Below are 13421 nucleotides of genomic sequence, written 5' to 3'. Positions count from 1 at the left end.
TTGAGTTTATTGGGCAGCTTGAATAATATCAAACCTTTTCTCCTAAATAGGTTCGTTCTTAGTTTTAACGTGAGACTAGTTATTACGTTTCCATGTTGCATTAAGGGCAATGTGGGTAGGGGTTTTGCACTCTTGATACCCTTAATTGAGGCTTGGAACCATCAACCAGTGTAATAGTACGTAAATACCTTGTGCTATGGGTATAAGAGAACAAAGAATTAAAACTAGATACGTGGTTGGTAGAACCTGAATCAGAATCCATGGGCTGAGAGAAGAGGATTGGGTAAAACATACCATGGGATTACTAGTATGGGCAAACGATGTAATAGATGAAGTAGCTTGTTGTGTAGCATAAAATTGAAGGAATTAAGCGTACTCTCCTTTTGAGATAGCCACTGGTAGAATTCTGGATATCTAAATTGTCACTAACAACTTGAGCTGTATTGGCCATGTGAGGTGGGGGACGATGAAGGTCCTAACAAGTCTCCCTGGTGGGGCCAATACGATATCTAAACTAGAATGGTCACCATGACAACCCCTCCATTACCTCCACAATTAGAATGGGATCCAGTCTAAGTTATGGCAAGGGTAGATTGTTCTTTAGGGACTGAACCACCATGATCAACAAAGACCTCTGCTCTAAATAAAATTATAGAGCAACATATATGGTACATATGTAACTGCTCCATAGGAGTCAATTATGAATTAGAAACTGCCAAACAAGGAAAAGAAATATCCTAAAAATAAAATTATAACAAACTGTACACTCTAATGGAAAATTCAAAATTGAATAACTAAATATTTTCTACACTCCCTCTGGGTTGTAAATGTTAAGTAAATCCATCTTGGATCTCATATCCTCAAACTAGATCTTAGGTAGAGCCATGATTAGAATGTTTGCAATTTGAAGAGCACTAAGTATGTAGGAAATATTGATAGTCCCATCTTCAACTTTTTCTTTTATAAAGTGTCTATTTATTTCCACATGTTTAGTTCAATCACGATGAACTAGATTTTTAGCTATGCTTATAGCAGCTTGATTATCACACAATATATTAATTTGATCACTTGATACAACTTTAAGTTCAAGGAGCAATTACTTTAACCACATTCCTTCGCATATTCTATGAGTCATTGCTCTAAATTCTGCTTTGCACTACTTCGAGTGACAACTGTTTGCTTTTTGCTACACCAAGTTACCAAGTTTCCTCATACATAAGTACAATATCTAGAAGTTGACTTGCGATCAGTAATAAAACTAGCACAATCTGCATCAGTGAATACTTCAATATTCCTCTTCTTAGTCATTTTAAAGTATAGATCTTCCCAGGAGTTTTCTTTAGGTATCTCAAATTGTGATACAATCAGTTCATACACTCTTTAGTGGGATTGTTCATAAATTGACTGGCTACACTTACTGGTAAAACCAATATCAGGCCTTGTATGTGATAGATAAATAAGTTTACCAACTAGTCTCCGATATCTTCCTTTGTCAGCAAGAGCATTTTTCCTTTTCTCTTTATCTTTAGTTACAATCTCCATTGGAGTATCTGAAGGTTTGCATCCAAGCATTCTGTCATGACCCTATGATCAATAAAAGGGTATTATTGTAATAGGATAAAATAGTTTGTTAGGGATATTTTAGCAAGTGGTTAGAAGCACATGGGAGCATGTGCTAGGCTGTTAGAAGGCAAATATGCCTATAAAAGATTGCTGTAATGGTTTGTTTTGTTATCCAAGAAATTAATGAATTGAATCTGATTTTCTCCTCTTCCAAATTCTCTCCCCTTTCTTGATCTTCATCTCCCTTTTTTTCTGTTCTCTAATCTCCTTAAAACTTCTTCTAATCTCTCCCTCATTCTTCCCATTTCCTCCCTAATTCCCTTCTGTTCTTGGCTTAGCTGAATCGGATTCTTCCGATTCCAAACTGATCCTAGGTTAAGCCCTAGGATCATGACACATTCTAGTTTCCTTAAATAGATCAAGAACATACTTACGTTAAGAAACTGCAATATCTGTCTTGGATCTTGTAATTTTCATCCCAAGAAAATATCTCAGATTTCCCAAGTCTTTGACTTCAAATTCGTTTGCAAGAAATCTTGAGTTTGCTAAATCTCCTCTTCATAATCTCTTGCTAGGATTATATCATCTACATACACAATAATAATAGATATTTTTCCACTAGGAGAATTGTTTATAAACAAAGTATGATTAGATTGACATTGTGAATAACCAAACTTCTTTATTGCTTTAGTAAATCTATCAAACTAAGCTCTAGGAGACTGTTTGAGACCATAAAGAGATTTCTTTAACTTATAGACTTTGTTTGAATTTGTTTGATCCTTAAGACTTGTAGGTATCTCTATGTACGCCTCTTCTAAATCTCCATTGAGAAAAGCATTCTTGATATCTAATTGATGTAATTTTTAGTTATTATTCACTGCAAGAGTTAAAAGTACTCAAATTGTATTTAATTTAGTAACAGGAGCAAAAGTCTCTTGGTAGTTAATACCATAAACCTGTGCGAAACCTTTAGCAACTAATCGAGCTTTGACCTTTCAACACTTCCATCTGCTTTGTGCTTAATAGTAAAAATCCATTTGCATCTAATTGGATTCTTTCCAAGAAGTAAATTGATTACATCCCAAGTTCCATTCTTTTCAAGTGCTCTAATTTCTTCATTTATAGCTTGCTTCCATTCAGGTATCCATAGAGCTTCTTGTATATTATTAGGAACTTGAATACCTGTGAGTTTAGTAGTAAAAACACGATATTCTAGGGACAACTTCTTGTAAGATAGGAAATTGCATATGGGATACTTTGTGCAAGACCTTACACCTTTTCTTTGGGCAATTGGTGGATCAAGATCATCTAAATATACCTCTTTAGAATGAGAAACAGTGTTACCTTTTTGTGTCTCTTTTGGAATTGAATTTGGTTCAGCTTCATGGTTAGTAGTGAGTTGCACTTGTTCTTCTATATGTCCTTGATCTTTCTTCCCTCTAGAATAGACAATTAACTCTTTGTTGTTAACAATTGAAGGAATACTCAAAGGCTGTAACTACTTTAAAGGAACAGTCAAAGACTAAAAATTTGACTGATTTTCAGTGATATGAGACTTTGGACTAGGAGTAGTAGAAGGAAGGACAGTAGCAGGAGATGATTCAAAATCCCAAAACCAAAATTCTTCAAAATTATCACTCTCCCCTTGAATTTTGGCATTAAATTGAGTTTGAACCAAGATGTGGAAGTTTTTGAATAGTTGACCTACCTCGGATTTTTCTTTCATGAGAAATAACCATGAGAGACAAGTGTGGTCATTTTTAAATGAAACAAACCACCTTGCCCTGGTTACACTTTTAATTTTAGAAAGTCCCCAAACATCATTGTGAATTAATGAAAAAAGATGAGATTCTTGGTAAGTTTGACGCGGATAAGAATTATGACCATACTTAGATAATTGATAGATTTCACATGTAACATCAATTGAAATTTATTAAATAAGGATGTAAGGAGTTCTTTGAGATACAAAAGACTAGGCTGACCCAAATGAGAGTGCCATAACATAATTTCACTATCATTACTAGACCTAAGAGTTGAAAAAGAGCATTTCCCATCAACTGTCTTTTGAGTTTGTCTTCTAGAGGACTTGTTCACGTTGAACATATAGAGCCCCGAATGTAACTCAACATTATCAATTGTAGAAATAGAAGTATTTTTGAATATAGAATATTCTTTGTATATCTTAGAAGCTATGTATATTCTGTGTATATTCTTCTTTCTGTTTTTGTTATTTTCCTTTTGTATTATTCTCTTCCTCTATAAAGAGAAAAGGGGAATTAGCGTGTAATTATAAGAAATAGAGAAATATATTTTCTTAGCTTTGTTTAGATGGTATCAAAGTAAGAATTAGGGATTAAATCACAGCCATTCACTGTGAAACCCTAATTTCTTCTATCCATCTGCTATACCCAAGATTTGCCGCCACCATTTCACTGGCCGCTTGTCACCGCTGCATCCTTAGGCTGTCGCCGCCCTTACATCGGCCACCGCCTCTAAGATCCGGCCATCCCGACCACTGTCGGCTCTATAGTCGTTGTCGTTCTCCAGTGGGTTCCCACCTCTGGAACGGCTTCGGCCTTCTAGCCTCTCCGTCGTTCGTGCCGCTACATCAATCACCCCTATCCACGGTCGCGAAGCTCGACTATGCATCGCACACCAGAGCCGCTCTATCCGCCGTCCTTGGTCGCGTTCATGCTGCCCCAATTCACGCATCAAAGCCGCCCTTGGTCGCTGTTCTTTGTTGCTTCTTTCACCCAAATACAATCTGGTTTCTATTGTTGAGATTGGGGACCTGGGTACCCAGATCTAAGCGCCCAAATCCGTGGGTTCTTACTAGCGGGTCCAAATCCGGTCACTGTGTGCAGATCCGGCTAGTGCTCTGCCTTGTTTTTGCTGCCCTGATCCTTTTTTTTTCCAGCCACCATGACTGAATCTGCATCTTCAGTCACTTCGACCTAGCGATCCTAGCCTTCTCAAGATCAGTTTCATGCCGATCCGGTCGCTGTTCGTTTCTTGATCAACTTCTGCAACTGCTAAAGCCTAATTTGTCCCCTGGTACACCCAATTGTTCATTGGCCTATTCAGGTAGAAATTCATTTGCCCTCTATAGCTCTTTTCCATGGATCATTGATTCAGGAGCATCTAATCATATGACTGGTTCATCGCATCTATTCAACTCGTATATTCCTTGTTCTGGTAGTGAAAAAATAAGAATAGCTGATGGTAGTCTTTCACCTATTGCAGGTAAAGGTCTCATTAAACTTGACAATATTGATCTTTAATCAGTACTTCATATTCCTAAACTTGCCTGCAATCTTCTATCTGTTAGTAAACTCTCTAAAGACTGTAACTGTCGTGTTATCTTTTTTGATTCCTATTGCATTTTTCAGGCCCAAAACTCGGGGAAGACGATTGGCAGTGCTAGAGAAATAAATAGGCTCTACTATTTGGATGGGGGATGTCTTGCGTAATAAAAAAGCTCACGGGTTGAGTGGAATTAGTTCTACTTCTGTTTCTAATCAAATAATGCAATGGCATCTTAGGCTAGACCATCTTAGTTTTCCTTACTTGAGATATTTATTTTCTATGTTGTTTAAAGGAGTGGATCCTTTTATGTTTCAATGCGAGAGTTGTCATTTATCCAAAGATCATAGTGTTAAATTTCTTCCAAAACCCTATTGTCCTTCAAAACCATTCTATTTGATACATAGTGATGTTTGGGGCCCTTCTAAGGTCTCCACTTTGTCTAGCAAAAAGTGGTTTGTTACTTTTATTGATGATCATACTCGAGTGTGTTGGGTTTACTTACTGCAAAGAAATTAGATGTGCCTAGAACTTTCAAGGATTTTTTCCATCCGATTGAAACTCAATTTAACACAAAAATCTGTATTCTTCGATCTGATAATGGCATTGAATATTTTAATGAATCTTTGGGGATTTTTTAAAGGAAAAAAGAATTTTACATCAATCCATTTGCCGTGAAACTCCCCAACAAAATGGTATTGCTGAACGGAAAAATCGACACCTACTAGAGGTTGCCAGGGCCATCGTGTTTTCTATGAATGTCCCTAAATACCTTTGGGGTGATGCAATTTTAACCGCTTTCTATCTCATCAATCGTATGCCCATTCGTGTTCTACAGTTTCAAACTCCTTACACTCTTTAACACAACTATTCCCTCTATGCCATATATATTCTAAGTTATCCTTAAAAGTTTTTGGATGTACTTGCATTGTTTATATTCCTCAAATATTTCGTTCCAAATTGGATTCTATAGCTGAAAAATGTGTCTTTCTAGGTTATGCACCAAATAAAAAAGGGTACAAATGCTTTAATCCTGTCACCAAAAAAACTTATATTAGTATGGATGCGTCTTTCCTCGAAACTCAACCCTACTTTCCCAAAAATCATCTTCAGGGGGAGCACATTGAGAAAGAAGATAATTTTTTGCATTCTAGTGTTGAGGAGGATAATTCCTTAAAACTCTATGATCCTCGTCCTATCATGATTGGTGCTCCTCTCCACTTTGATGAACAACTCAAGGATATAAATGTCCCAAATATTGTGGAACAGGGTGTCTAGTTCACAGGTGCCTAGCATGATAGGATTGAAACCAGGGGGAGAATATTCCTGGTTCAATATTCCTCTAACTATTGAACAATCGACGTCTTCGAATGATGGGCCTTCCGATAGTACTTCTTCTTCTCATAGTAATTCTAAACTCACTATTTCAGATTATTCTTCATTTGACTTGTCCGATCTTGATGTTCCTATTGCTACCAGGAAAGGAGTGAGATCTTGTACTAAACACTCGATTGCTAAGTACCTGTCATACCAAAAATTGTCTAATTATCATAAGGCCTTTCTTTCAAATATTTCTAACCTGCATGTCCCAAGAACAATTCAGGATGCCCTTGGTGACCCAGATTGGAAGTTAGCAATCCAGGAGGAAATGAGTGCTCTTAGAAAGAATGGAACTTGGGAGATTGTGAACAAACCAGAAGGTAAAACAATGGTAGATTGTAAGTGGGTATTTATTATAAAACGTAAGGTAGATGGGAGCATAAAAAGATATAAAGCAAGACTGGTTGCTAAGGGATTCACCCAAACATACGGCATCGACTATTAAGAAACATTTGCTCCAGTAGTTAAAATAAACTCCATTCGAGTTCTTCTCACCCTTGCAGTGAATTTTGATTGGCCACTCCACCAATTTGATGTAAAGAATGTCTTCCTAAATGGTGACTTAGAAGAAAAAGTGTTTATGGATCTTCCATCAGGATTTGAGAACAGGCTCGGTACAAACAAGGTATGTCATTTAAAAAAATCCTTATACAGTCTAAAATAGTCTCCGAGAGCATGGTTTGAAAGATTTGGAAAGACAGTGGAAAGCTATGGTTACATTCAAAGCCAAGTAGATCACACACTATTCTTCAAGCATGCTAGTGATGGTAAGAAAATAATTTTAATTGTCTATGTGGATGATATAATAATGACTGGTGATGACAAGGGAGAGATTGAAGAGCTTAAGAGGAGATTAGCTCATGAGTTCGAGATCAAGGACTTGGGTCCTCTAAAGTACTTTCTTGGGATGGAATTTGCAAGATCTAAAGAGGGGATCTTTGTCAACCAACGTAAGTATATTCTGGATTTACTCAATGAAACAGGAATGCTTGGGTGTAAGGTTGCTGAAACTCCCATTGAACTCAACTTAAAACTTCAACCTGTCAAGGCCAAAGACGTGGTAGAAAGGGAGAAATATCAAAAGCTTGTGGGTAGACTTATCTATCCCATACTCGACCAGACATAGCCTTTGCTGTAAGTGTTGTAAGTCAATTTATGCACTCACCTGGTTCACAACATTTTGAAGCTACTTACAGAATTCAGCGGTACCTAAAGGGAACCCCTGGGAAAGGTCTAATTTTTAGAAAACATGGACATCTTCATATAGAGGCTTATACAGATGCAGATTGGGTAGGCAGTATAATTGACAGAAGATCTACATCAGGGTACTGCACCTTTGTGGAAGGTAATCTTGTTACTTGGAGGAGTAAGAAACAAAATGTGGTGGCCAGAAGCAGTGCTAAAGCCGAATTTCGTGCAGTTGCCCATGGCATTTGTGAGGTCATGTGGACAAAGAGGTTCCTATCAAACTTGAGAGTCTCCACTTCCCTACCAGCTAAAGTTTATTGTGATAATAAAGTTGCAATCTCTATTGCTCATAATCCAGTTCTCCATGACAGGACGAAGCATGTAGAGGTGGATAAACACTTTATTAAGGAAAAAATTGATAATGGAGTAATTTGTATGCCCTACATTCTAACAGTTGACCAAGTGGCTGATATTCTTACAAAAGGATTACACAAAACTCAGTTTGAGAAACTTGTGAGCAAGTTTGCCATGGAAGATATCTTCAAGCCGACTTGAGGGGGAGTGTAGAAATAGAAGTATTTTTGAATATAGAATATTCTTTGTATATCTTAGAAGCTATGTATATTCTGTGTGTATTCTTCTTTCTTTTTTTGTTATTTTCTTTTTGTATTATTCTCTTCCTCTATAAAGAGAAAAGGGGAATTAGCGTGTAATTATAAGAAATAGAGAAATATATTTTCTTAGCTTTGTTTAGACCAATCATCTGTCATGAATTCAAATCTTGAAAAAACAATGATTTGGGAAAAATTTAGTAACAATTCTTTTCTCGAGGTAGCTGACTAATAGATAGTAGATTACAATCCAGCTTTGGAACCAATAAAATTGATTCAAGTGTAAAGTTCTTGGAAGGATAACATAACTTGTACCAAACACTTTTGATATGGAACCATTGGCAATACGCATAGTGTAATTTTTAGAACAAGGTTGGAAATCTTGGATTAAAGATATATCCACCAGTCATATGATTAGAAGCTCTAGAATCAATTATCCAAATACCATTGTTGTCCATCCTTTTAGCCTTAAGAGGGCAGTGGTTGGAGTGATAGATGTTTGTTGAACTTGGGAAATTAACTGTTGAATAATTTCCAATTGTTCTTTGTTGAATTGACGATTTGGAACTGCAATAGAATTCTCCTTTTGCACCCAAGAATTCTCCTATGTCCATGACTTTCTTTCTTAGTTCTTGGTTCCCAATCAAGGGGTTTGCCATGGATATTCCAGCATGTATCTCGAGTGTGTCTTGCCTTTTTGCAATGATCGCACCAGGGTCTGCCTTTCTTGGTGAGATGAGCATCTGTACCCTAAAAAAGCATGGCAGAAACTTCAGTAGTTAGTGGCTGATTTGTTGTGCCCATCATCACCTTCTTTTTACTTTCTTCACGTTGCACTTTTGAGGCAACTTCACGTAGATTTGGTAGAGGTTTGATGGCTAAAATCCACCCTCGGACTTCATCTAAATTCTTGTTAAGACCCAGGAAAAACTTATAAATTCGCTTCTTCTCAATAATCTTCTTGTATTTTCCAATATCGGTTTGACGTTCCCATGCCGTTGTCTCATACATTTCAAGTTGTTGCCAATATCTTGTCAGTAAACTAAAATATTGGGTGACAGTGAGATCCCCTTGATGAAAATCATGGAGTATTCCTTCAATTTCAAAGGTTTTCGCTGCATCTTTCATGTCGGAGTATGTCCCCTTGGTGGCTGTCCAGATTTCTTGTGCCGTCTCGTAGAGAATAAAGTTTTCACCGACTTGATTCGTTATGGAGTTGATAAGCCATGGCATGACCATATTGTTCTCTGTCTTCCACACCTTGTACATTGGATCATCAGTCTTCCATTTAGGGGCAACACTAGTGAGATAATCATCCTTTCCTCGACCACAAATGAACATCATAACTAAATGAGACCACTGCAGATAATTGTGGCCATTCAATTTATGTCCGATAATAAGAAGAGCAAAGGAATCAGATCCTCATGTTGGGGTCGAAATTGAGGGAATTTGAGAGGAAGAAGAAACTTTAACAGTAGAGTCCATTGTAGATGAAAAAACACGAGAAACAGGATCCAAATGCTCGATGGAATAGAAATGGAATCAGGTACATAATAGAGAAGAACAAATCAAAATTATCATATGCAAATTTGGAATGAAACCAGTCACAAACTTGGAATGAACAGATCGGTGTTACGACTGCTTTGATATCATCTAAAATTTGACAGAAAATCAACTTCCTTTCATTCAAAATTTACAAAGCAATATATATGGTATAGATGTAACTGCTCCATAGGAGTCAATTATGACTTAGAAACTGCCAAACAAGGAAAAGAAATATCTTAGAAATAAAATTATAACAAACTGTATACTCAAATGGAATATTCAAAACTGAATAACTACATATTTTCTACAGTAATAATAGGTGTGGTGAAAAAATACGAGACAATGATGATGATTGGGATCTTGGGTGACTAGGGTATTGTTGGCCTTGGTTACCATGGATGGAGATCAGATTTGAGATGCGTGAAAGATAGTCGGTGACAAGGATATTGTGCAAGACAATAAGATTGAGTCAGATTTAGGTCGGACTTGATGAAGGGGTGCTAGCGTCAGCAATGGCGACTCACATCCTAGTGAGGATGATTGACAACAGACAATTTGCTTGGGTGACTGGCAACCGACAAGGTTGAATGGCCGTTGACGAGATTGACCATGCAATCTTGAAAAGGCATGTGAGGATAGCTAGCAACGAGGACAAAGTCAACAATGAACAGTGTTAGCGATAGTGGCAAGGGCCGGCGATTGAGACAAGGCCAGCGATAGACGACGACTGTGATGGATGGTGGCTGTTGCTGCTTTTAACCTAACTAGGGTTAGGGTCATGGCTTTGATACCATGTGATAAGACAATCTATATTTTCCCTTCACCATTGAATGGTATGTACAACCTTTATATGCATGGACTTAGACTACTAAAAAAGGAAATAATATATCCTACATATATTCTGTATATCTCAATCTCAATACATATATTCTATATCCTACATAGATTCAATATATCTCAAGATATATGGTTACTATATTGTAGTACCTTGTAGAGAAACTATATAATCATGCCTTAACAGTTATAAAGGCTTTACAACGTACCTCGTGTTCAAGCCTACTCCAGATCGAACCAACTGAGCAAGACGAGGAACTAACAGCTCCAACGATTGGGTATCCACAACATCTATGCAACGATCAAGGGTTTCCCACATTGGAGAGCTTTTGGCTATTGAAATCCGCAAACTTTCAATTTTCTCCATTTGTATTCCAGCATTTGCTGCATGTAACTATTAGAAAAGGGGAAAAAAAATCAATGCATATCATAAAGAATGAAAAAAGAGGGGGAGAGGGGGCAGAGCCATGCAGGAAGATCTACTACAAGAGTTACATCATAAGACCTCAGATGAGCTGCATGTTCCAAAATGTGTGACAATATTTCAAATATCAGCATGGTACACAACAACAGACGCACCTGAACATAATTGAGGCCCTGGTCTTCAAGGCTTGATAAGCTTTCCAGCATGCAACAAACCAGATCAGATAAATGTGGACGAATTGCTACTCCTGCTGCCTGAAAATAAGACAGAAAATCTTAATATAGATCAATGAAGAGTTTCTGGTACAAACACAATTATATGTACATCACATGACAACTCTTAATCAAATGGCAGCATAATTCATTATTATATTATTCAACCATTTAGTAGTTGAAGTGTGGAAGAGGGCGATGGCAGCATTAAAAAGGCATCAAGAGGGAACTGGATCTGATCAGCTATAAAATCTTGGACAAGAGAAATCTAACTGTTCAAACATATTGAGAACATGGTGAAACATCAGATCCTTCAGAATAAAAACTTTCAATCAAATTCATAATGAAATTTGAATGAAAGAGCAGAGTTTCCCCACTAACCAAATAAATATAACAATAGTTTAGTTGTCATGCTGGGTTGAATTTCATTTGTCAAGAGCTGCAAAATAGAGAAATCCCCAAACTAACGTTTTACACATATACAAATGAAGTTTACTTTATCCACCGGTAAAAGTGCAAGAAAGGAAGTGCTTGGGTTTATAGACTCATCAACTCTCATTTAACAATTTAACATTTCTGGATTAAAGCATCCATGATGGAGTAGTATTTTAAGGCAAGAAGGTGATTATAATATATGAGTTTATAATTTGTTGCAACCAGTCAAAACTAGAACTGAGGCATCCAGAGTGCATAAGAGAGGGATTTTACATCTCTTATTACAAAAAAGTCTCTGTGTTGTTACCAAATGGGAAACAAGATTTCTTAGGTGCAGTGAATAAATTTTTGCTGTCTAATGACTGTTAAAGGGTAAATTAGGTTGGTGCTCTGGTGTAGGGCCATCAATATAGTGATGCCACTTCAAGATAATAAGTATTCTTCGGCCAAACAAGCTATTATCAACTGTTCTGAGAGGGTGCAGGAGGGGGCGGGGGGGGGGGGGGGGGGGGTGGGGGGGGTGGGGGGGACAGGAACCACATGGAGTGGGGACACCTGACTACTCAAGCAAGCAGGAGGACTAGAGAAGAAAATAATGGACAAGACAATTAATTTGGAAAATAAATATAAAGCTATAGACTGATGAAACTCAACAGTCATAGGAACCAAGATGACAGATAAAGGTCATCGATGCTACAAATCCCATGGATTATATTGGTAAACAAATGAAGACGGAGACATTAAGAGATATAACATTTCTAAAAAATATGGAGAAATTAGGTGTAATTTGCATAAGAAAAAATTATGTCAAATCATCCCAACTATTAATTCTAAAGAGTTTTGAGTGTAAATGGAAGGGATTAGACTTCCAAGCCATATATTAAGCAGATTCTTCAACAGGAACAGAAAAAGAAGGTTCTTTCATTTCATTTTAACATAGAAGGTTGAATACATATTAAGTGGCCAGAAACAATTTTGATGAAAAATGAAGAGCTTATTTACAAGAAACAGAACATATGAAGTGAGAAATTGGTGCCCCTGAATGATATGAAGCCTTCATATTGAGAATTAAAACCCAGTTTATAACAGAAGAGTTTAACCATGAAACAACTAAACATTATCTACACTGGTCTAATATCTCTAAATCTAGATAAATACCTTTGTAAGTTTCATAACCATTGCAATGGATGCCTTGCGAATATTGTCAACTTTACTCATTATTCCTTCTGTTAGCAACAAAGGCAAAATAATCTCCATTGCTTGTCTTGTGTCTGATGTTTCGGTCAAGGAGATATCACATAATCTTGTTGTTAATGAAGTAATGGCACGGCATAACCTGTCACCAGAATTGCGAACTGTCTCCTTTATGTCATCCATAGCACGAAATGCAGCTGTCCATATTCTTTTCAAATGCTTTCCAACCTGTATTACAAGGATCCATCAAAATATTAGAAACACATAATCACAATGATTAGCACTAATTATTGAAATGAGCCTGGTTTAAAGTTTTGCAACAATGTGCTATTTGACATAAGAAAAACATCAAAATTATTTGGAACTTCATGAAAATGTAAGAAAACAAAAAATTAAACCTGTCTAACTGTAAAATCCCAGTAAAAGATTAAACCTATCTATAAATGCAAAATGCCAATAAAAAAACTATTCAGTGCACTTTAATGAAAGGTTGATCCCATAAAAGAAAAGTGTGCTGAATCTAAAAATAATGTGGCCGAAGTTAATATGAAATGGAAACTAGTCAATTCTATTAAAATGTAGAAGATTTTAAGATTTTAAGGAAAGTTAGACCCCAACAATGTAACTTATAGAAACTTATGAAAACCACAATGATGATTGATCCCAAAACAACATCTATGAGGGGTTGGACATCAAATGAGGCTTAAGGAAGAGACCAGCCAACCTGGAAGT

General features: G+C 36.8%; 1 protein-coding gene across 2 annotated transcripts in view; it reads right to left on the bottom strand.

Moving 5' to 3' along the window:
- Positions 1-13421, bottom strand: part of LOC127810408 (uncharacterized) — a 122538-nt gene that overhangs the window by 16650 nt on the left and 92467 nt on the right. For both annotated transcript variants that reach the window (XM_052349889.1, XM_052349891.1), the window contains exons 24-26: positions 12654-12917; positions 11004-11102; positions 10634-10818 (exon numbers count right to left, since the gene is read on the bottom strand). In XM_052349889.1, the coding sequence (XP_052205849.1) occupies positions 10634-10818; positions 11004-11102; positions 12654-12917 (548 nt within the window). The remainder of the gene's footprint in view (positions 1-10633; positions 10819-11003; positions 11103-12653; positions 12918-13421) is intronic.

The sequence above is a fragment of the Diospyros lotus genome, chromosome 1 (genome assembly GCF_014633365.1).
Source record: "Diospyros lotus cultivar Yz01 chromosome 1, ASM1463336v1, whole genome shotgun sequence".
NCBI classification, from domain to species: Eukaryota; Viridiplantae; Streptophyta; class Magnoliopsida; order Ericales; family Ebenaceae; genus Diospyros; species Diospyros lotus.
This window is presented reverse-complemented; position numbering and strand designations above follow the sequence as displayed.